The 21,942-nt window shown below is 51.3% G+C and overlaps 10 protein-coding genes across 10 annotated transcripts; 7 read left to right on the plus strand and 3 right to left on the minus strand.

Moving 5' to 3' along the window:
* Positions 1–291: 291 nt before the first annotated feature.
* BD324DRAFT_610671 (hypothetical protein) lies at positions 292–2,519 on the plus strand (the record flags this gene model as incomplete). Its single annotated transcript, XM_022014208.1, has 3 exons — positions 292–1,566; positions 1,617–2,209; positions 2,264–2,519. 3 exons carry the CDS (start codon positions 292–294, stop codon positions 2,517–2,519), a joined length of 2,124 nt encoding a protein of 707 aa, XP_021867704.1.
* A 1,200-nt stretch (positions 2,520–3,719) lies between these two features.
* On the minus strand, positions 3,720–4,181 carry BD324DRAFT_640015 (hypothetical protein). Its single transcript, XM_022017310.1, has 3 exons — positions 4,056–4,181; positions 3,822–3,994; positions 3,720–3,758 (listed from the first exon to the last, which is right to left on the minus strand). The coding sequence occupies exons 1-2, from the start codon at positions 4,064–4,066 to the stop codon at positions 3,829–3,831; spliced, it is 177 nt and encodes a 58-aa protein (XP_021867705.1). The 5' UTR covers positions 4,067–4,181; the 3' UTR covers positions 3,720–3,758; positions 3,822–3,828.
* Positions 4,182–6,370: 2,189 nt separating this feature from the next.
* On the plus strand, positions 6,371–7,340 carry BD324DRAFT_684309 (hypothetical protein; the record flags this gene model as incomplete). The annotated part of the gene is made up of 6 exons (XM_022019212.1): positions 6,371–6,447; positions 6,501–6,580; positions 6,647–6,730; positions 6,789–7,147; positions 7,205–7,226; positions 7,266–7,340. Coding segments are annotated over 6 exons (696 nt in total), but the record flags the coding sequence as incomplete, so codon positions are not given.
* A 606-nt stretch (positions 7,341–7,946) lies between these two features.
* BD324DRAFT_640018 (hypothetical protein) lies at positions 7,947–8,563 on the plus strand. The gene is made up of 3 exons (XM_022017311.1): positions 7,947–8,199; positions 8,266–8,414; positions 8,475–8,563. Exons 1-3 carry the CDS (start codon positions 8,025–8,027, stop codon positions 8,535–8,537), a joined length of 387 nt encoding a protein of 128 aa, XP_021867707.1. The 5' UTR covers positions 7,947–8,024; the 3' UTR covers positions 8,538–8,563.
* Positions 8,564–8,658: 95 nt separating this feature from the next.
* BD324DRAFT_640019 (hypothetical protein) lies at positions 8,659–10,762 on the plus strand. Its single transcript, XM_022017312.1, has 4 exons — positions 8,659–8,805; positions 8,852–9,237; positions 9,390–9,739; positions 9,825–10,762. The coding sequence occupies exons 1-4, from the start codon at positions 8,675–8,677 to the stop codon at positions 10,338–10,340; spliced, it is 1,383 nt and encodes a 460-aa protein (XP_021867708.1). The 5' UTR covers positions 8,659–8,674; the 3' UTR covers positions 10,341–10,762.
* Positions 10,763–10,871: 109 nt separating this feature from the next.
* BD324DRAFT_654202 (hypothetical protein) lies at positions 10,872–12,522 on the minus strand (the record flags this gene model as incomplete). The annotated part of the gene is made up of 8 exons (XM_022018766.1): positions 10,872–11,035; positions 11,083–11,203; positions 11,256–11,423; positions 11,473–11,505; positions 11,580–11,810; positions 11,997–12,125; positions 12,235–12,423; positions 12,499–12,522. The coding sequence occupies 8 exons, from the start codon at positions 12,520–12,522 to the stop codon at positions 10,872–10,874; spliced, it is 1,059 nt and encodes a 352-aa protein (XP_021867709.1).
* Positions 12,523–12,781: 259 nt separating this feature from the next.
* Positions 12,782–13,865, plus strand: BD324DRAFT_284732 (hypothetical protein). Its single transcript, XM_022012374.1, has one exon. The coding sequence runs from the start codon at positions 12,819–12,821 to the stop codon at positions 13,668–13,670; it is 852 nt and encodes a 283-aa protein (XP_021867710.1). The 5' UTR covers positions 12,782–12,818; the 3' UTR covers positions 13,671–13,865.
* Positions 13,866–16,829: 2,964 nt separating this feature from the next.
* On the plus strand, positions 16,830–18,300 carry BD324DRAFT_284753 (hypothetical protein). The gene is made up of 2 exons (XM_022012375.1): positions 16,830–17,919; positions 18,006–18,300. Exons 1-2 carry the CDS (start codon positions 17,130–17,132, stop codon positions 18,188–18,190), a joined length of 975 nt encoding a protein of 324 aa, XP_021867711.1. The 5' UTR covers positions 16,830–17,129; the 3' UTR covers positions 18,191–18,300.
* A 930-nt stretch (positions 18,301–19,230) lies between these two features.
* Positions 19,231–20,142, minus strand: BD324DRAFT_284981 (hypothetical protein). Its single transcript, XM_022012376.1, has 3 exons — positions 19,804–20,142; positions 19,510–19,743; positions 19,231–19,456 (listed from the first exon to the last, which is right to left on the minus strand). The coding sequence occupies exons 1-2, from the start codon at positions 20,062–20,064 to the stop codon at positions 19,564–19,566; spliced, it is 441 nt and encodes a 146-aa protein (XP_021867712.1). The 5' UTR covers positions 20,065–20,142; the 3' UTR covers positions 19,231–19,456; positions 19,510–19,563.
* Positions 20,143–20,403: 261 nt separating this feature from the next.
* Positions 20,404–21,306, plus strand: BD324DRAFT_654206 (hypothetical protein; the record flags this gene model as incomplete). Its single annotated transcript, XM_022018767.1, has 3 exons — positions 20,404–20,979; positions 21,030–21,182; positions 21,247–21,306. The coding sequence occupies 3 exons, from the start codon at positions 20,404–20,406 to the stop codon at positions 21,304–21,306; spliced, it is 789 nt and encodes a 262-aa protein (XP_021867713.1).
* Positions 21,307–21,942: the final 636 nt, after the last annotated feature.

The following is a 21,942-nucleotide window of genomic DNA, read 5'->3' on the forward strand; positions in this document are numbered from 1 at the left end:
CCCATGGCGGCGAGACTTCACCCTCTCATCTTTGAGGATTGTTATTTGTTAAAGGGTTGTTGACGGTACGATCCGAAGGGAACGATGTCTAGCTTCGATGAGTGATCTATCCTCCAGAGCGAGACGCCGGATCACGAATCAACTTCTTACATATCGGTAGTTTCAAACATGAAAGGACGGATACACCGTCGAATGTTTGGGTCAGCTACGGAAGTATAATCATTCAACTCGACACGATCACGTCGCGCGCTGATACTTTCCTTTCACACCTCAATCATGTTCATGTTCACCATGGACACGACATCGTGGTTAACGGTCTTCATCCTTCTGGCATCTACCATTGCATATCTCCTCTACGATCTGCTCTTCCCTCGCCTATCGGAAGTCCTACTCAACTACAAGCTACCACCAATTGATCGCTTCTCTCTCCCACCCTTATCGTCCAACCGAAAACCCACCGTTCCATTCTCAATCAAGCAGAATGCCAGACATAGGGAGACTCTGGTACGCATCTTGAGACAGAGAGGAATGCTCAACAAGCGATTGCGACCATGGGGTAGCGATGTCCGATTTCTCTTCGACGAGGCCAGGATCGGCGTGAACAGTTTACCACAACACGGACTGGGTGAAGCAAACTTACGCAGCGACATTCTGAACCGGGCCATATTTAATCCTTGTTTCAGTCTCGTTCGAATGAGACCGGCATCCGATCCGATGCGTACGAGAATGTGGTACGAAATTGCCCGGGGGAGCTCTGGACGCCCAGATACCAAAATATCATATGAAGGGGTTGACGGAGTGGCGGTCGAAGTCAAGTGCGATACTGGCACGCTATGTCTCATCACTCGCATCTACAACGCCATAGGACGGCTAGGCATTGACCTGAGGAATTGTACACATCTTGATGGCAGTCAGAAACACGCAGATATCCTCAAACAGGCGAGTCAAGGATACACCAAAGCAACGATACTGACTCTCACACAGACAGTCATAAACATGATCACAAGCAAATCATCTGTTGGCGTCCTGACGACCTATCGAGCCACTCTCATCCTCATCAAGACTGGAGATGATCACATCGAGGTCCTCCCTCCCGTCTATGCTGACAATGAAAGGCGTCATGTCCGTACAGATGATGCGGACCGATTGGTGGACACGACTTTTGGATGTTTTTATGCCTTGACGCTGGGACTTCGGTCGGACTTCGTCAACGACAATGGCCCAGATGACGATGATGATTCGGACGATAATCATCAGCCCCGTCGGAGACATGCCTTGTCGCGAGAGCCTCGGATACCACCTCCCGTTCAGAGGGAAAGGGAAAGATCTCCCTCAGGCTCGGAGGATGGTAGGGATGAAGACGATCAATCAAGTGAAGAAGATGGCCCTGCACTCGATTTAGATTCTGTGTCACGTACTGCAGGACCCCGCGATGGCTTTTCAGATCAGCCTGGCGGAACTCATACCAGGCATCGGATCGCATCTCGCCCTGCTCCAGTTCAAGTTGTCACACGAGCTATAGCTGGCGACCTACCTTCTCCTGTGCCTCGACTGGACATCAGCAAGGTGAGTCTCCTCCGTGCCAGGGATCGCATATTGATCCTCGCTTCCTACAGCTCAACCTTCACCAGTCACTTTCGGTACACCTCCCTCTGGAGCTCATCCTCCGTAACATTCCGAGTGAATCCTTTTCCCTCTATCGACTGGACAAGTGCTTCGACTGGAGTCTCGCCCCAGAGCTCACACCTCCTTCAACTCCTTCTCTTAGGCCTCGCAAGCTTGCTCACGTTCCTTCGCCTGAAAGTGACAATGGTCTCCCGATCACAGAACCCACGACGCAAGCCGCAGACTCTGACTTGGCTGCTCGAGATCGGTCATTGCTGTGTACTTCTTTTGCCGGACATGGTGCAATGTGGGACGCGTTTCGAGCTATTCTCGATCAGTCGCAAAGCGCAGTAATCAAGCTCTGTACCCCGAAACTGTCTCCGGATGATGAAGTGGAAGACATCCGCCGACAGATCATGATTGATGCTCAGTGCTTGACCGCTCTGAGCAACGGCTCGGGTCCACAGATTGCGCCGGCCTTCTGTGGTTTATTCGGCAACATTGTTGCTGATGTCGAAATATGGTGTTGTCTTTCAGAAGACGGCGGCGATAGCGTGTTGACGAGATGGAAGGGGTCCTCGCTGAACGAACGGAAGAGAATAAAGTGGGTCCGGCGAATTCCTTCCACTAAGTACACTGATGACATGCCCTGAATCAGGCAAAACATTCTCAGCCGGTACGATGCTTTGCACAACCACTTCAAAATAGTACATGGTGATCCCCATCCCCGCAACTGGCTCCTCGATACGACTGGCGAGGTCCGATTGGTGGACTTTGGTCGAGCTTGTTTGCATGCGCAGACCATCAAAGCGCACGGTGGTCAGGTGTCTACCTCTCATGCTGATCTGAATTGGGACGAAATGGTCAGAAGCGAATGCGAAGAGGTCGTTGACATCCTTCGTCAACTGTCATGAGATGTCCGATCCCGGGCTCGACATGTGTTTGTGTACCGCGGTTCACAGCCAGCCAATCCGTTTGACGATCCTCTCCTCCGAATGCACCTCTGTTCACGCTTTCACTCGATCCCTTTCTATACGGATAGAACAAATACTCCTTAATGACGACCTCTTTGCAATGACCTTACGAGCCTCTAATTCCTTTTCGAGAACGCTGGAGCTGGATCGATGACACAACAATTCGGAGAGAGTAGAGGAGCGCCCGTGATTCATGGAGGCAAGGCTGGGGATGATCCTTCCTCGCCGCATGTCTTCATGCAAATTCCGAGCTCGATTGATCTATCTACCTCAGTCGATTCATCACACAGACTATGTATCATGTAATGATCTCATTTTCAAGACTGGAAATACTTGTGATGGCCTTTGTGCAGTGTGTCAATACCCGAACCATGGATTAGCTGCAACTCGAAGCACTCAGGCAATTTTGTGCTCTGTCAGAGCCTGTCACTTCAAACACACTCGGCGAATCCCTCAACTGGACATGCACATCGACCTGGTCTGACCAGTTGAGATTTCCATTGCAGGAACCTCACTTCCAGTCACATGTTCACTGCGAAAACCGTCTGATCTGTCACAGTTGGGGTGACTTCTGCTCCAAGATCAAGCCTAGATTGCGTTATCACCTCAGAGAGTCTCTCAACTGCATGCTCTGAGATTGAGGGCAATGGCCACCCCACCGGAGTCCCTGGAGGGTATCTCAAGTGTATAACGCAGGGGGTTCCCAACCTGGTTCCATTCTGGTCCGTCTGCCCTGGAGAAGCAGTGGTAGGCAGTCACCATGACTATCTCGTTATAATCAGAGTGTATAAAAGCTACGTCCTCCCCAGGAGGTGTTGGTCATACGGAAAATGAGAGCGTTATCTCCTTCGATTCTTCAGACCTCCACGGCTACATTAGATATCTTCATAATGGAGAGACTTCGTGCAGCCAGCCGTCTTAGCTAACTATGACAAGGCCGCGAGGTAATCTATCTAGCGGTATACGTTGCGATGGTTCGGTGCCATCTCGCCTTAGGACTTGGTACGTCGATCAACATTGTCTATGGGGATTCGCTCTCGACCGAATCCAACGACGGCATATGTCGACAATGTTCTCTCTCCTCATCGAAGACTGATCACTCCGTCCTGATCCAAGTTCCATGAGAATGACTGTCCTGCGGGGCTCTAAAGTGAAAAGGATGAAGCATCTCCTACGATAGTGCGTAAGTAAGCGAAGGGGGTCATGGGAATAGAACGACTAACAGATCATGTGATTCTCAAGACGGGTATCAGGCTTGAGACCATCGGCCAACTTGACCTTCAAAGATCATTGCTTTCGTACACAATATCAGTGAACCCCGTCTTGCCTGATGGTGTTTCTCGGTACTCGCCATCTTCCCCGCACTTCGCGAGAGATCTATCGCTGACCAGACCGCGCCACGTACCAATGATCTGGTGAGTGACCATTCGTAGGCCTCCCAGCAGTCAAAACTATCTAAACCATGCCATGCTACAGGGCTCAATCATTGTACCTGCTCTGCTCCATCCCAGGATAGATGGAAAGCTTGAGGTCACTTCTCGAGGATGAAGTCTGGCCTTGACAGCTGATGATGAATGGGAGAGACTTATAAATACATATGTCATACATCAGATACCTATGATCAGCCCCATCACTCCAGAACTTGCTCATGATACGCCGGTCATCAGGTTTAGGCCCTGGATTCCTTCATTGCCCAATCTTGTATTTGGATTCGTCCTCGATCAAATTGTGCGTGGTCTTCCAAGTTCTCAAAGCTTTCTTCCACAAAGTGAGCTAGGCTTGCGAGTCCAGACCTCATTTTCAGCCTGATGAGAGAACGCGACGTCTATGCCCAAGTCTCCGCCAGGACTGTTCGTGACAAGTCGGAAAAAGGTATTGAGGTTCAAGGCTTGAAGTCGGCTGAACTTCAGGATGACGTTCCGTGCGAGGTCGCGTGTAGTCGTTGATGGTCAACCGGATGGAGCGGGGAAAGTCTCCCTCTTCGTTCACGGCATCTCCCAAGCCTTAGTCCATAGATCGCGTACTCATGACCAAGAGATGTAAAGCGTGACGTGGCGGCGACGAGTGAGAGCGAAATCCGGATGCAGTCATGCAGCCCGGATGCGATCGTATCATCAAAAGCCCTAACGTGTTCATTTGCCTAGCGCTACGCTGCAGCATACCGGCACACAGCTCGGAGTTATCGGTAGATTCGAATCCTGTGCTATACATGCAGATGTCACGGAGTAAGGTTGTTGAACGGAGGCAAGGAAGGTATCTAGTGTCGAGAGCCCAGAGAGAGCAGTCCAGCGAGCTAAGGTCAATCCAAAGGCTGCTTGCGGCGAATGAAGGCGGGCAAAGGTAATTGGAGGCGGCTTAAGACGATGATCGAAATCAGATGCAAAACCTTAGTAGCATTGAGCTGATTCACCTGAGGCTATCTGCCGCCGCTGAATGTACATACACATCGCCGAGCCTTACCTCTCCAGTCCATACTTCGCGCCAACGTCCTGCTCGTCACCAATGTTCTCGGTGATTCTCGCCGAGCATTAACGAGATAGTAAAGTGAAGGCGAAATACGAGCTTTGTGAGGCTATAGAGATATCGGTGTTTGGGACTTATCGACCGTGTGGCGTTTTGTATGACATACTTTTACCGGCAATATTCGGCGGTCGTCGCCCATCGTTTTTGGTCCATACTGGAGTTCTACCGGAATTCTCAGTCTGCAGACCTTCTAAGACTTTGGGACTTGGCAAGGTACTTGGCATACCGTAGCAGTCGCTATTCACCAAGTTTCAGCTCTTACTAAGCTCTACATGCATGCAAAAGAGGGTGATGAAGTTTTGTGTGATCGACTTTTGAGTGAATTCAAGCAGATTAGGAACAGCAGGTGTAATCCGTCTAGAGTTGATTGCAAAACAAATCTTTTCCTCGCGTTCTACTCGCGTTTTATTAGACATTTATTTCTAATTCTATCTTTGTGTTTTGACTGAATTCCGTAAGTAGGCAGATTGGCTCAAAATGTCAAAATCAGGACCACCCTCATTTGCATGCATATATTTAAGCCTAAGCTCTGAAACTCGATAGCTTACGCCATAGCTGTTCATGTACTCTGCTGTGTATGAAGCTCTGAGGCCGCTTGGCAGAGGAACGTTTTGGGATGCAAAAAGCGCCGGCAAGAATTGTTCAAAACGACGGGCGGCCAACCGCCGATATCGGCAGAATAAGCACGTCATAGTTTTGAGACTCTCGGCTACCCGGCGTCAAGGCTGTTAAATTCTTTCCAACGGGCAGAATGGATGCACTACTGGATCATCGTACTGCGTAACAACGTCTCCTGGACACATGACAAGATGTGATACACCCCCATTTGTGAAGGGATGTGGCTCGAGAATGACCCCTGATGCATGGTGTGCAGCGCTACGCGTAGGATACGAGAATGAGGGGACGGAGGAGACGCTTCTAAGTCCAGAAAGGATGCTCTAGCACTTGGGAAACCAAAAGACACGTCATGGGGTCGACTTGCAACAAGACGGGGCAGAATACGCCGCTCATCACGCTGAAGATGACCTTCTGACAGAGAGTGCTACGTTCCAAGGGCTAACCAGAGAGGTCGAATCGGATCAGAGCATTTCCGTAGTACAGGATGCAACACTCTCCTCGTGAAGCCGTTCTCCGTCGTGTCTCTTCCCTCCCTTTGGATGACTGGTCTCTGTCAGGCTGGCGGAGCGGAAGCTTCGTATGAAACACGTGACAGCTCGGAAATGGCATCTTGGAAACTCTGGCTGACATTTTGCATCTCAACCCTGACAATGTCGCAAACCAAGCGACAAGCGAACCCGCCCAAGACGAGCGTGCAGAGAGTGGAGAGACCACTCCTCCTGCTGAGGTATGGTCCTTCATTCAACAGAATCCTGGCGATAGTATTGACGTCTCCGTCAGACTGAAGGGATGTGGATGCGAGCAATGTCAGCACTTGGAGACTTTCCAAGAGAGACTGACATCCCGCGACAAATCATTTGGTGGGTTGACTGCATCACAATATAAGAGACCGGATCATCACTCAGCTTCATCGCCTTGCCGTTTAGATGTGGTCCGAAACCCAGTCTCTCACCCCGATGTGGACGGTCGCGAACTGTGGCCGCAGGTTCGAAACTTGACTGGAAATGACAGTGAGCCGATCTCAAAGATGACAATGAGCGAACATGCCGGAAGCTGACGCATAGGCAGGTCGAATTATACTGCTGACATGGGGATACTCTGGTACTGGCAAATCGACGCTCATCCGATCCCTCCTATCATACGCGAAAGACGAATCGAGCGCCCCAGTGCATATCGTGGAGATTTTGGGCTCCAAGATTTATGATTTGGTCAAAGCGATGCGTCTGCGGGGGTCTCAGCGTTGGAAGCCTAGTCAGGTCACTGAGAAGAAGAAGGAGCAATGCGTCGTCGAGAATGATTCATTTGCTGAGACTGTACCGCCGGGCCGTATCACTGAAGACTTCATGAAGCAGATTGAGGGTGTTCGTGAAGTCGCGTCAACTATGAACAACCAGGCTAGCTCGCGATCTTGTCTCCTGATCTTTATCGTAAGTCGAGTTGTTCACTCCGGCCGGTAAGATGCCTCTGACATCTGTCATCTACAGGGCTCAAACATCGTCTTGGGAGGTGCGGACGCCCTGACAAACGGCAATGCTCATGCTCTAGATCTCCCTGGAACAGAGCGAAGTGAGGAGGTCACTGATCTGAAGGATCCAAGGAGCGGGCGTGTTTTACAGACTGAGTAGGTCTCAAAGCGCAACTTGGAGTTGCTGCTACCAAAGGCCGTAGCTTGTTCAATCTCAAGAACTATCTCTCCCTGTTGGCCAAAGGCAAACCTTGTCATGGCGAAGCTCGGGCGTCCAATTTGTAAGTCACTTTGATCAGCGATGTCGCTGAGCTCTCGCATAAGGAACCGAATTTTGACCGAGTCCATGCATAAAGAGCATCAACGGTCGGTCAAGCTCATTATCTATGTGACTGCTTCCATCCATCCAGATCACGAATTACAAAGCAAGCGGAGTATTGATTGGGCGCTGGAAATCCAGTCACTCCGAGCCATTCCGCATCGCACAGCAACGACGAAAGCAGTCGGGGTAAGTTCGCGCTTCCTTTACCTCGATAGTGAGGGGCTTATGAGCGCGTGATACTGTGTAGTTTGCCAGAATGGAACAGGCTCGACTCAGGCAGGAACAGAAAAGGGCTGCCAATCAGTCGCTTGACAAGCCTATTCGCGGGGCATCGGTCGGTTCTGAACCCTGCCGTGCGAGTGCGACTGCACGTGACATAGAAACCGAAAGGCGACTCAAGGAGCAGGTAGACGCAAACGCGTCTCACCTACGCCACACCGAGACCGAATTGATACAGGTCAAGCAGCAGCTTGGTCAGCAACAGGACCTTGTTCAAAGGCTGCAAATTGACAACGCGATGCACAACGAAGAGGAAGATCGATTGAGAGAAGAGGCCCGTCAGGCACTGGCACTACTAGAGCAACACCGTCGTTTGAACTCAGAAGAGCGCGTCAGAAAGGAGATTGAGATGGTGAACATTGTCACGAATGAGCGGTCAGCTAGGAGAGCTTGTGAGGAAGAGTTGAGCCAAGGTAAGTGCCTAGGTTGATCGAGACGTTCAGGGCCAGGCCCATGCTGAGGAGTGATTTGAAACGTAGCGAAAGAGTCGGTGGAGGCTCTAACGAGTCGGGTCCGTCAACTGCAAATCGAACAAAGAGAGCAAGAAGCTCGAAACGCCTTGCGTGATCAGGACAAGGCAGAGCTGGAGATTGCAAAATTGAAGCAAATGACGTTGAGCGGAGGAGATGTAAGTATGCGAGATCTCAATCAGTATGTGGAAACTGAAGCACAGCGTCCCCGTGAGCAGCACCCGTCCGACAATCTCATTCGACAAGCCATCAAGTATAGACGTGCATATCAAGATACCTGATACATGACCCACTAGAAGGGCTTGTGGCGGCGAATTTCTGCCCGATTCGGCAATTCTCTTCGCGACCATATACCACTTTCATTTTCGCTTTTCTCCTTTTCTTCCAATTTCGTTCTCCATACTATATATATATTCTAATGTTTGCTGCATCTTCCTCGACCTCTACTTCATCTGCCTCAGACTCGCGTCGATCTGAAAGCGTCCTTGAGGAGCTGAGACGGCTTGGCTGGACCTGGACGGTTGACAAGGACAAAGTCTCCAACTTCAAGTAAGCTGGCTGCAGCAGGCTCCAAATGGTAACTTACCTACGTCAGGCATCCCGACGTCCAGTGCACCCACAAGGGCGAGACCGTCTTTCAAGACGTGCCTGTGATACACTCTCTGGATCAAGGGGGCGGTATCTCGACCTCTTCCTGCTCTCGTCACTCCAAGTCAAAGACAGCTTGTGCATCCAGTCATCTTGATGTCAGATTGTTCCCGGATGCAGACGGCAGGTTGATCCGGCGACCCCTACAGGATAGTGATTTTCCGGATGGTAAATGGTCTAGAGATGCTAGTGGGAGGAGGAACAAAAAGGCTGCCCGCGAGTCTAAAAGGACACGGGGTCCAGAAGTGGAGAAAGCGGACCGCAAAAGGGTCAAGCTTGAAGCATCGCGAGGAATCGCAGGGAAGAGCCATGATTCGCATGAGGTCACTGATCGTGAGTCGGGCGAACATGTCTTGTTCCGCCTCACGATCGCTACTCCTCTTGACATCTGCCTCTCCCCCTCCCCTTACGCCGTACATCAACCTCGTGTGCCTACACCCGGCGAGCACCTGTCGAATTCGCTGACGTTTGATTACCCTTATCAGCTGCCGAGGATGGCTCAACTTCGCGATCAGCCCACGCTCGGACGATAATTCTTCCCAGATTGTCCGACGATCGAACAAGATTGGGCCCTTCGGATGACTCCTTCGGCAAGCCCGCCTCTCCATCCTCGATGGAATCCTCAAGACTGGCGTCTGACGTCGATGGTGATGCGCCACCTTCCTCCACGGTGCACAGACGACTCTCTCCCGCTGAAATCGCCTCATCCCTTCCGAGCTCAGCCATATCACGAGAGGTCTCAGCTACAAGAGAACGTTCTGTCAGTTCGGAGAAATCAAGTCATCATGCTCCAGGTCGACAGGAATTTGTAGCCTCACTCAGCATTCCGGATACCGTGAGTTTACCACAACTCATCGTTTCTTTGCGTGAAGCGAGCGATCGATCCGGTGTCATAACATCAGCTAAGACTGACTTTCCAGTCTACCGAGACTTCGGCCCCCCACTCGATCACACCGATAGCCGCGGCGTCCTCGTCAGCATCATCCATGAAGCGACCGGACGAGGACCCAGCTCCAGCTTCAGCTTCTGGTCCGCCGTCTCCGTCACCTGAGACACCTGCGAATGATGAGCCACCTCCTCAAGCAAGCAGCTCGAGGTTGATGGCCGAACGCAGTCCAGCGACATCACGTCCATCGCACTCGAGAGCTGTCAGCACGTCGCTCAACGAGGGGAGTACCAGCGACAAAGGGCCTGCCACCGGCAGTCTGCCCGAGGCTCCCGGTGTGTCGAATCATTCCACCGCTTCAGCAGATCTCAATCCGGAAAATCATGGTCTTTCCTCAGAACAGATCGAGAACAACTATCCCCCTGAGGAAGATCCATACTTGGAGCTGGAATGGTATAGGTTGAAGTTCCCAAAATTGATGAGGCGGCTTGATTGGCTGAGTCAAGAAGTCGTGCGGTTGAGAAGGCTCCAAGCGGAAAACCAATCATAGTCACCTCGGTCCTCGACGGTGTCATTGCGGACTCTCGTCGTTTCCCGGAAGAAGCTTAGCGCCTGCTCTCCTCCAGTCATCAATTTGGCTGGTAAAAGATCTCGGCTACCTGGCCGCTGGTCCATTCCCCTGCTTCGAACCGCATAGTCTCTCGTGTTACGTCGAGTCACCCCTGGGTAAGCGGACTCTGAGGAAGTCTCCGATTCACGACAGTCTCGTCACCCATCGCCGACAAACGCCTTGCTCTGGTTAGTCGAATACCAACTTGCAAGCCGTCGGAATAGGCTTTGGTCCTTCGGCACCTTGGCCGTGTCAGCAAATGGGTCGAAAACATCGTTGGTCACCTTGTTGTCCGCTGCACTTGGTCAAGTTCCGAGCTCGAATGAATCGTGAATGAGTCATGCATGATTATAAACATGGACGCCATCCACGCTTTGTCCCTTCCCCAGAGATCAACGATGTCTACCTGTACAAACTGCTCACAGCCTATATTTACAACTCTGTGTTGAAACCTCTAACTCTAACGTATCTTCAGTCACGACTGATCGATGACCGGTGTGAACCCGTGCCAGCTCTCCCTCCTCTGTAGGTCGTGCGATGCTGCACAGGTTTTTTCTTGTTCCTATAGGAGTCGTCCAGTCGATTCAAGTCGTTTCCAGAGTCCCTGTACTTCTTGAGTCCAGACTTGAGTATAGCTAGGATAGGTAAGGGGTCAGGGCTGCCATTTATGATTGCGACTCACATTCCACAAATCCGTTGACATCACAGGCCTCACTGTACACCTTGGCAATCGTAAGAGCTTGATTTCGACCTCTTGAATACTCCTCGTGCTCCCCAAGGAATCCTCGAAGCAAGTAAAGGAGCTGGAGGAGGGATTGTCAAATCCCACCTGAAGGCCGCTGTTTGGGTGCTCACGGCTTTGAGGAGTTCATCGATGCGCTCAGCTCCTGCTTCTTTTCGTTCTTTGTTACTCTTGCTTTCTTGAATGGAACGAGAAGCCAGCGTGCTCGAGGATGATGACCGACTGGCCGTTGAGGTAGAAGCCGAGCTTGATGCTGCGTGAGATGAAAGCTGGAATGACATCTATACAGAACGCTGTCAGCTTAGAATCCTACACACCACGTGGACTCACGCCCATGTCATCAAGTTCTAGATCTTCATCGATCTCGGCTTCTCAGTCGATGAAGTTCGCCTGAAGATGTGGGATGAATGGAGCGGTCTTGGTACCATTAGACTCACGGAAATGTTGCTTCTAAACGAGCTTGCCATCGATCTTCTTGAAGGTCGACGAGGTTTCTCCACAGATGTCGCTTCTCTTGTATCCGCTTCGTGGGCTTTTTCCGGGGTTTCTTGATAGCTTTCTTCCAAACTTTGCCTGTGAGAGTAGTGCCCCGTCGAACGTCGTTTGGACCGGACGATTTGATGAACAGATCCCTCGTCACCAGTCGCACGAATGCGCTTTCGAGAACGCTACGCAGACTCCGTCAGCGGTGGCACTCAGGGTGGAAAGAATGATTGGAGGAAGAGTGTCGTCCGATCTCCAAAGGCGGGGAGAAGAGCCGGTGTGGAAAACCTCCGGGTATCGCATTGGCGGCACGAGACGAACGGTCGATATCATCGCGGCAGAGGGAGCAGGACCATTCTTGATATGCTCACCGCCTGATCAACCTGTATCACAAAAAGCTCTGAGTATCTGTCCTTGAGCAGTTTCTCTCCGCTCTCCATCAGGTCCCTAACGATGTCCTCGGCAACGTCCCCCCTCAGACCTTCCTGCTGCAGCACGATCTGCCAAAGAATATCAGCTCACACTCATACACTAGCGACTCCAGACTGCTCATCGTGAATGATCAAGCAGCCATGGGACGAAAGACCTCAGGTGGTAGCTGACACTGACCTTGAATTCCGAATTCAACCCTGTCAATTTATCCTCATATTCCCTGAAGAGATTTTTGATAAGCGCCTTCGTTTTGAGGTCTGCATCGTCTGCCAAATAATCTGGGACTGAGTCGGTTGTCTGATCGGGATCGGTGTCCGTCGGTGGTGTGCCGGTGGGGCAGGGTGATGGTCGAGATTGGTGAAGGACCTGAATCGAGTCAGCGTTGAAATCGCAAACGCGACATAGCACCTGCGTATGGGAGGGGAGGAGTGACTCTCCTACAAAGGAGAGACTAGGAGGCGTCATGATGCTCACTGATATTCTGGCTGGCATTGTTTATCGAGGGTCGTCCTTGTGTTATACGTGTAGATGTTGAATGTTTAGATGTTGAATGTTTGGAGTACAATGTCAAAGGATACGGACCAAAATATGGTCCAAGATGCCTTTCCCGAGGAATGTTTTGTAATTCCGTGTCCGCCGTTTCCGAATATCCTCTGCTTATCACGTGATCATCTCGGAATCAGGTTTTTCAAAAAATTGCTTTCTTATCTTTCTTTGAACGGAACTGACATGGCTGTCATTGGCATTATGGGCAGTCCGATATGAACATCGCTGCGATGTTTTACGGGTACAATGAGGACTATTGTAGAGCTCTATACCCTCTATTGACGCCACGATACGATACTACTTGGGCCAAACTCTACCCTCGACTCGTATCGACATGCATCACCGCACTACCCCTTTTGTGCCGATTCACAGACTATACGGAACCCTCAGTGACCATTTCAGATGATTCAGCAATCTGTAAAGACTACGTACATATTCCTATGGACGTCTTGGCTGGATCCTATCACGTTGCATCTAATCCGCTGATCGCTGTCCTCATCCGGATGAGGGTACTCTTCAATTCTATTCGCTCTCTCAACCTTCAAGATCAATCGCTACGATTGGCACAGACGCTGCTCGGTTACTGGTCAGAGGAGGAGGATGTCGAAATTGAGGAGGACGAGGACTATCCCACAGTCCCCTGTATCTATTGGGATACCACAGACGGACTCCATCGTGCCGCTTTTGCACTGGCGTTATATCACAACTTTGTCCGGTCATTTGTCTATCCGGGAAGCCTGCCCTCTTCTCTGGAGCAGGTGGCTTGGAGTATCATGAAGCGGACTCAGCGACTCCGAAAAACACTGAAGGACCAAGGATGGTCTCATGGTTCGGTGCATGATATGGACAATGTGGTTAAATTACAGTCAGGTGTGAGGATCCCGGGAGATTGGTTCGAATGCAAGGATCAGGGTGGAGGCACCAAGCCATACCAGGCAAGTAGCTTTGCAGTCGCATCATCAGTAGCTTACCGGTGTCCCTCAGATCCTGGCAAATATCTGCGTCTTCCCATCCATTCCCCTCACCATCAAAGAGATTCTGGCTCAGATCGACAATTCGTTGCATAAGGAGACCATGCCGTCAACCTCGGTTCCGTCTGGACCGAGCGAGTCTACCCCTGACATCTCTGTAAGCATTCCGGGTCTACCTAATGACTCGGTCGTGATCTTCTGTCCGCCGACTGAAGACGACCCCTCCATTGGTGTCTACCGCATGCTGTTCCATCTGGGACAATCCCTTGAGCGACACATCTCCGAGAATGAGATCGTCAAGGCCAAGGCCGTTGTACGTGTACTGAACGGCGCTTTGAGTGATCTTCAGCATGGCACATGATGGAGAAGTCGATGTAGGTATGAATGAGGGCCACATGATGTTGTACCCTTCGATATCCAAGTTGCATGCACATAGTGATGCGGGGATGCGGTGGGTGCCTAGCGCGAGATTCGAAAGACGGGGTCTTTACGCCTCGGGCAGTGTGCCTGAGAGCCGAGCTCAGTGATTCAGCGCGGTGAAGGGTTGAAAGACTGGGCTCACCACAAGAAGAACCCTCACACGGCCCAGAACACGGTCTTAATAACATTAACCTTTCGTCATAAGTCAACCAGAGTCTGTATTGATGCCGTCTGTTCTTTCGGACCTCTTGTAGGGGAATAAGATCGACATAGCAAGCTGTGTTGACGTGGATGGGTCATCGCATGTATTTGGGTCCTTCTCCAGCTGAAGAAGTGCCCGAGAGACCACAAACGATGCGAGATTGGCTGTCATAAAGGTAGGAGTCGGAGAAATGGTGTCGGAAGGAGGGCAGTGTGTAGCCGCAAGGGGTGATGAGGGTGGACATGGAATAGGTGACTGTTGGGTGCGTGCCCCAACGGTGGTGCTCTGGAAAGCGCCGGAAAGAGATGAGGTGTGAGGAGCGGGAACAATAGCTGGCTCTGTAGCTGTAGTCCCCGGAAGAGAAGATTGACGAGGTGTATTCGATCGGAATTTAAGGACGTACCCCTCTGGATTGCCGATCCGGAGGAAGGGATGCTCTTCTTTGGACAATTTTGAGAATGAGCAGGTATTGGTGCCGCAAGACAGACACATCAACCTCCTGGAGCCTTCCTTGACGGTCACGTAGCAGTCCCATCCTCCTTCTCTGCAGCGAACACACTTGTGGGCATCGATCAATAGAAGGGCCTCGGGATCGCTAGATAGCCTCTGTATCAATTTCCTCTTTTGGGCGAGCTTGTCGTACTTTGGAGCTGGAGGCGGGGCAAGGGCTGGACGATGAGTTGAGATGGAACTCGATCGATGTATGTCCAGGAGTGCAAGCGCTGCAGTATCTTCAGCCATCGGAGATACACTGTATCGGTGGCGGAGACGATCTCCGGAAAACAGAGACCGCGCTTCTTCGTCATACCTCCTGCCACATTCGCAGATAACGCCGAGCCACGTGGGGCGTTGGCAGGTCTCCTCGACGTCATCGTTGTTTGTTTTCCGCAGTCGATTGCCACGTGACACATAACGCCGAGCCCACTTCATAAAGCAGCTGCATCCCCAGAGAATGCCACATAATCATAACGCCGACCAATCGTCATGCGCTTCAAATGTCTTGGCGTTGTCAATGGTATATAGTGCCCCTCTCCTCATCTGATTTTCGTCTTTTTCCTCTTCTTCTTCTTCCTCTTCTTCTACATCTACATCTTCTACCTCAATTGCCCCGGTCACCCTCATCATACCACTTCATCTTTATCATCGTCAACGTCATGACCCTCTGCGAGGTAGACCTTGAACCATCTTCGATGTTAGGTCAGGTCGAATCCAAAGGGGGCTCGTGATGGTGCGTATGAGTGACGGTTATCGACGAGGGTTTTCATCAGAGCGACAATAGGTGAGACGGTCCCTCGTCGTTGACATCTTGCTGACTGCCGGTAGGCGTCAGCACAGGTTGCTCATCAATCGTCTATACCTGGTCACGTTGACCATTCCACTGAGTCGATCAATGTTTGGGATGTAGACCCGTAAGTGCTTGACGCCTTTACCCCCCCCCCCCCCCCCCCGCTCCCTCTCCCTTTCCCTTCCCTTCCTATGAAGATCTCCCTCGGGTCCTCCCTCGGGTCTGTTGAGCCGTCGTCTCTTGTTCTTCTTTGATACGCCCTTCCTCCCATCCCTACTCTCCTCCTTCCTCTGCCTTGTCCGCTTACAAGATACAAATACTGACCGATGTTCAGTTCGCAGCGTTGTCAAAATCATGGTGGATCGTCTCGCGCCTCCTTATCCAATCCTCCAGATCATCTCATGGTATGGCCTTCGTCAGGTGAGTCGGTTTGCTGCATGACCACGTCCTTGATTGACATTGTCTAGCTGTCTGGTCGCCGTCGCTTTCCCAAGTTGGTGAGCAGTACAAGCAAGTCTTTATACAAGCAAGTCTTTGGTGAGTGCTTGCTATCATTTGGAACCTTCGACTTCGCCTCTCCTCTCGGAAGCCGTGCCCCTTCCAGACCCCTCCCCCGTACTACGATTACACAAGCTGACGCCAAGAAACTCCAGGCATTTCATCCCTTCCCCTCGCAGGCAACTATCGACTATTGTCGCCTTGAATGCGAAGGCATTCGAGTACTTCTGGGATGCATAAACCCCCTCCGCATCGACACGCGGTAGCTTGTATCCTGCGTGGTGTCTTGTACTCTGTTCCCTCCCGTAGATGTACATAGGCTGTATGGCAGATGCTGGCATACCATCGGACACATTCGAGGTCCCGTACAATGTAACGCCTTCGACAATCAGAGTAGTACATCCTTGCATCGATGTTTGCTGCACAATCGCGTCCGTTGTACAAGACGAAAGCACGTCTTCTTGCCTTGGCTCTCACCGAGTGTCTGTCGTCTTCGACGTTGCCAATCAGCCGATCGATTGAGCCGATCGATTGTCTGAAGGGGCTCATTCTTCGAAGCTAAGAGATCGCGGGATCCTCAGTAGCCAGTGATAGTCGCTTGATCTCGTCAAACTTCTCGGAACCTCCTGCAGCAGACAAGCCTGGCTTTCCGTGCAGAGTCAGAGAGTACACAGCATGGAGGGGATAGCTCATGCCTGGTGTTGGGTGTCCAGGAGTTTCGGAATGTTGCCCTTCATGTGGCAAAATGCCTGTTTGACCGTGGCGTCCACTAAACTAAGGTATAGTCGTTATTTGAGTGTCTCGTTATCGGAAATGGCATCTTGGAAAAAATCACTCAACTCTTTACCTTCAACGTTGTATCTCTTCTTCAAAGACACTTTGATACCATTCCAGTCCGGAGCAAAGAAGGTGTGTGTCTCCTCTCCTAGTGACTGTTGTTGTTACTGATCAGTTCCGGATAGACATCAAAGACCGTTAAGCTATCTACGTCGTCTCGAGCCCGTATTGAACACCTGCTCCTCGCTTACCTCGCTCGGTCATCATTGGGTCAACCCACCTGGCACTCCCCCGCCCTTCGACCATTCTTGGCCCATTCCAATAGTTCATCCCGCGGTATCCCAAGGTCCTTGCTGTCAATTGATACAGTACCATGTCCTCGCCTTCCGAAGCACAGCTGCCGCCCACTTCGCCAGAGGCCCAAGCGCCTGGGCATGCTGCCGCTATCACCACATCTACGGAGGAATCGAAAACACCTCCTGGCTCGCCCTATCCCTGGAATCCCAAGGTCTTGGAGCCTGGGAACCGGCTAGACTCGCCTCTGCTCTCGTCCCACGATCCTGCCATGAACACGGGCGAAACGACTGCCCAGTTGGATCCATTCGCTATCTCCCTCGGCAAGTCAGTCGCAAACGTCAGTGTTCGACCATCCGCCGAGGGCCAGAAGGCAAGTGGTCAACAGAAGCCAAAGATCGCCACCAATACCTCTGAGAAAGCACGACCTCCTTCTACGGCCACAAGATACTGGAACAGTACCGTTGTATCGGAGAATAGAGTGAAGGAAGGGCGATTGAGACGAGCACTTCTCGAGAAGCGCATGGAGGATTCCAAACGACTGAGGGAACAGGGGCTCAAGAAGGCGAAAGCCATGAGCTTCACTTCACACATTGTCAATGGGAGGCTTGAGAAGGAAGTCAAATCCAAGACTACCATTCCCGACAAGGTCAAGCAAGGTGGTCTCAAGCCTGTCTTTGGTTCATTTGAAGGAGCTGCCACAAAGAGCTCCAAGGCAGTCATCTCCCGAAGAGCCCAGGAGGAATCGGTACCGATGAGCATCAAAGACGAGGCAGAGGCTGCCCATGACAGCGACATCAAAGAAGAAGCGGATGCAATCCCTGGAACTGGAGCGAATGCCTCTGCGACTGGCATGGGCATCGAACAAGGTGAGTACCGCATCTATTGCCCTTGCCTACCGTTCGTTACCTCTGTGACTATTGCCTACTATGGTGCTGACGACCTTCGCCCTCAGGAGCGCATGTATCTGAATACGCTCATGACGTATCGGGTGACCTCGTTGTCAAGCTTGAACGAATCGCCGTGTCTACCTTTTCCAAAGGGCAATCGTCGTCAGGGCAGAGTGATGTCAGACCAACCTTCAAGGCCGTCCAGGACGCAGAACTCGCTGGCGGGCAGGGGGATGGGCTCAAGATGTAGGCACATCAAGGAGCTCTTGAACCCTGGGCTAGTTCACAATTATCTCGAAATCGATCTCACTGGACGAAATACACCTGACAGATGACCTATACGAACTATACACGGGAGATGACCTTTTCCGTCCTCGACATTGATCCTTCTTGTCCAATTACGATATTTCTTCGTCACCTAATTGCTCGCTCTGGCGTGCTTCGAGTTTTGCTCCCTATACAGACTGCCCATGATGTGCAATATGTATCCCGTCGCTTCTAGTTCGGTCGCAGAGAAAGCGTGTCCTTGTGCCATCAAGTTCGCGGGGATTTGTCAAGAACAAACCGAGTGCACATACCGGACTGGCTCCACAGTTCTTAGTTTAAGCCATTCTTTTTCGAGAGAGATGTACAGTCATGGTACTATTGACAATCGATTTGTATATCTCGGTCGCATTCGGACATGCTTTCGGGGATAAATCTTATAGACAGCATGTCCCGTACAGCATGTCCACTGACTAATAATGTCCGTTTCTCCTCTACTTCACCATCCCGATCTCATACTCTTCGCTCATCGGTGGCCCATCGGTACGCATCCTCGCTCTGATTCGGACCCTAGACGTATGAATATCAGTCCTGCGGATGTGTTGGAGGACTGTCGATCATGGTCGAGGCGGGAGTTGTATCTTCCATACAGCCCTGGACGCAGACACTGTTTGTCCCTCTTTCTACGGTATTGACAGGGTCAAGTAGTATGTCGAGGTGGAAAGCGGCTCGGTGATTACAGACCTGGAAGTGATTGTGGAAGAATGTGCCTGTGCAAGTATCAGCTCATACTCTGTTGAAGGGCGGCCGATATACACTCACACATCTAGTGCTTGATGCTCAGAGCTCGTCTACCTCTAGGGCTCGACGTTCTTCATCCTTTCATGGTAAAGACTCCTCGCATCATGTCCCCACGCAGACCGATGTATGCTCAAGGCAAAGCTCACGATTCGGATAACTTCACCAATATACACAGTGGTGACCGCAAGTCTTTGAGAAGGCCGGATGATAGACCAGTAACGGTAAAACCGATTCGTAACTTGGATGAGATCTCGACTGGGAAAAGGGACTATTGACAAGGAGAGCGATATGGATCTCGTTGGCTTTGGGTGTTGAGGAGATCGGTGCAGTTGGCCGAGAATGGCTGGAAAGGGAGGAGGATGGTGATCCACATCATTGTGATCCTTTCGGAGCAGAGTCTCTTCCCCTGGACAGAGTCCGCAATTCCATTCCATTTACCTCTCCCACAGAGCTGCATGATGTATTCAGCAGGTTCTTCACGTGGGCATCGGAATGTCTACTCACCGCTTACGCGTGATAAGGAGCGTTGAGACCATTCTCCTCAAAGTCTTCCCTTGCCTACTCTTCATCGTCCTCGCCGATCTCGTCCGATCCGTCTGACAGTTCCGCCATCGCGAGCTTGATCTTCTTTCGGACTTGATGTTCAGCTTTGTACTTCTTGGCAATCGAATTCAGCTCAGAGTTCTTTGCGTTCAGCTCGGAGGTGACGCGTTTGACCTCCTTCAAAGCCGCATCTCTCTCCTTAGGAGCGATAGCGTTAGCTCAACATACCTCCAGAAGTTGGATGCAGTCACTCACTTTACGCAGCGTGTCTAGCGCTTGTTTGTCATTCTCCTCGAGGCATTTCATCAGCTTGCCAAACCAGGTCGCAAGTTCTTGCCGGTCTCCATAACCAAGAGTCATTGTCTGGTCTTTGGTCAAAGAATCGCACATTCCTTGAAAGAGCTTGAGGACTTTTTGCTGGTCGGCCTCCAGCTTTGCCTGCGGCTTGGCCGAAGCATCGAGGGCTGGAGGGTCTCGGCTCCGAGAGGCTGCTCCGGAGGGGCCTGCTGAAGTCATCTGTATCTCGTTTTGATGCTAGGCCTGGTGATCGCGACGCTCTTGAGATGAATGGATGAATGAATGAATGAATGAATAAATGAAGAGATGAACGAAAGAGTGGGATGTTTGTTGAATTGCTAAAATTGATATCAAAATGATGACGTGGTTTTTAAAGCACCGCCTAAAATGTCGATCTCCCCCGAATCTCTTTCCATCTCACTTTCTCACTTTCTCATTATTCTTCAAACTACTCAGCAACGATACATACCAGACTCTACCCATCTAGACCAGAAGCGACACGTCTGAGTTCAGACTTCCTGCTGAACCTCCCTCAACATTCCGCTCACTTACCGGATCATGATTACTCGATCTCGTCAAGCGTCCATCCAGCCAGATGAATCAACGCCCGCAGAGGGTTCTGCCCCCAAGGCGTATTCCATGAGCAAATCAGCTGTAGCGTCAAGGATCTATCGCAGTCGGTTTCCGCCTCCTCCAGAGCCATACAGAGAGCCAGCTGCATGGGCTCAGCCTACTGGTCGGAGGAAGGCCAAAGGAGCTCGCCGACAACGTGCTCCAACCTCGATGACGTCTACTACTTCACTCGCGCCGGAACGTCAACGCACCGACAAGAGACGAGAACAATTGTATCGGAATGGTCAAGGGGGATTCAACGATCAAGATAGGAATTTTAGAGAGGGCTGGGAAGAATTGAATCTCGGAGACTCCCACGCTGTGACTCGTCCACCTCGGGGTCGGAGGGACTATGACCTGTCTCCTGAGCGAGAAAGAGGACGAGAACGCGAGGAAGAAGACGACCAGAATGCTAGCAATTTCCATCACCTTTCTCCGATTGATCTCGATCTCAACCGGCTGTCTGATATGGAGAACGGTATGGAGGGTCCAAATTTTGATTTCCCCCCGGATGACGAACCTGTGAGCCTTTTTCATGGTCGGATTAGACAATTGCTAAAGGATATCGCTAGCTACCACATCATTTGAGGGGACCGGAAAGAGTCGATGCTCCTCAAGGAGCCTTCACTCCTCGGATCCTTCCACCGAGCAACTCGCATGGTCCCTTGCCTTCAACGCCGCAAGAAAAGATCGGTCAAAGTACGCGTGATTCTCGACAAACAAGAGTATGTCCAGCTCCTGTTCCCTGTCCCTGCGCTCCTCAAGGCCTCGCTGATATGTCTTCGTCAGGACTACCCTCTCACACCGACAAGCTCCCAAGCCGTCGCCATAAGGTACATGTACATGTGAGGAACTCGCCGAACCTCCTTCTCATCCTCCACCCCACCTGATCCACCCGGACCCGTGCTACTGGTAACGCGGTTTTGTGGTGATGCTTATCCATACTCGCATTCTGCGCTATCATCGCCATACCTACGGGTTCGACATCTGGAAGGCCCCCGGCACTTACCTGGTTTCCGGTCAGGGAACGACACGGATGACGGAGGATAATTCTCTGCGTCTCTCTCCACTCAACAAGCTGTGCCAGACAGTTCAGGTCATGTACATCGAGATTACTTTTGTCCCTTGACTACCCATTCAACATCAGGACCGGGGACCCTGGAGGGACTTCTCTCATCAACCCTCAATCCTTAATGCACTCGTTCCATCCGGTACTCTTGAACTTCTTTCAACAACCACGCTCGACTTCTGTGGCAACGTCCTGCATCCACATCTCTTTCGCCTCTCGAGAGGTCTCGCTTTGGTGATGGGTTCGGCGGCGTGGTGTCCTCAGACTCATCTCACTCTTGAGCGTTACGACAACCTTGCTCGACATGGGACACCACGTCACTATCATACTCGGCTTGATCTTAAGCCGTCCTTATTCCGCAACGATGATCACGTTCTGCAACAACCCTCCAAGCCACTCTGCAGGCTCAAGAGGAC

Source organism: Kockovaella imperatae (genome assembly GCF_002102565.1).
Source record: "Kockovaella imperatae strain NRRL Y-17943 chromosome Unknown BD324scaffold_23, whole genome shotgun sequence".
Lineage (NCBI taxonomy): Eukaryota > Fungi > Basidiomycota > Tremellomycetes > Tremellales > Cuniculitremaceae > Kockovaella > Kockovaella imperatae.

Coding starts and splice junctions, on each gene's coding strand:
- BD324DRAFT_640018 (XM_022017311.1), top strand. CDS start 8,025: ATGCACAACGAAGAGGAAGATCGATTGAGAGAAGAGGCCCGTCAGGCA. Junction 8,200..8,265: donor TGAGGAAGAGTTGAGCCAAG/GTAAGTGCCTAG, acceptor TTTGAAACGTAG/CGAAAGAGTCGGTGGAGGCT. Junction 8,415..8,474: donor TGACGTTGAGCGGAGGAGAT/GTAAGTATGCGA, acceptor CCCCGTGAGCAG/CACCCGTCCGACAATCTCAT.
- BD324DRAFT_640019 (XM_022017312.1), top strand. CDS start 8,675: ATGTTTGCTGCATCTTCCTCGACCTCTACTTCATCTGCCTCAGACTCG. Junction 9,238..9,389: donor TTCGCATGAGGTCACTGATC/GTGAGTCGGGCG, acceptor TACCCTTATCAG/CTGCCGAGGATGGCTCAACT. Junction 9,740..9,824: donor CACTCAGCATTCCGGATACC/GTGAGTTTACCA, acceptor CTGACTTTCCAG/TCTACCGAGACTTCGGCCCC.
- BD324DRAFT_284732 (XM_022012374.1), top strand. CDS start 12,819: ATGAACATCGCTGCGATGTTTTACGGGTACAATGAGGACTATTGTAGA.
- BD324DRAFT_284753 (XM_022012375.1), top strand. CDS start 17,130: ATGTCCTCGCCTTCCGAAGCACAGCTGCCGCCCACTTCGCCAGAGGCC. Junction 17,920..18,005: donor TGGCATGGGCATCGAACAAG/GTGAGTACCGCA, acceptor CTTCGCCCTCAG/GAGCGCATGTATCTGAATAC.
- BD324DRAFT_284981 (XM_022012376.1), bottom strand. CDS start 20,064: ATGACTTCAGCAGGCCCCTCCGGAGCAGCCTCTCGGAGCCGAGACCCT. Junction 19,744..19,803: donor CGCTAGACACGCTGCGTAAA/GTGAGTGACTGC, acceptor GCTCCTAAGGAG/AGAGATGCGGCTTTGAAGGA.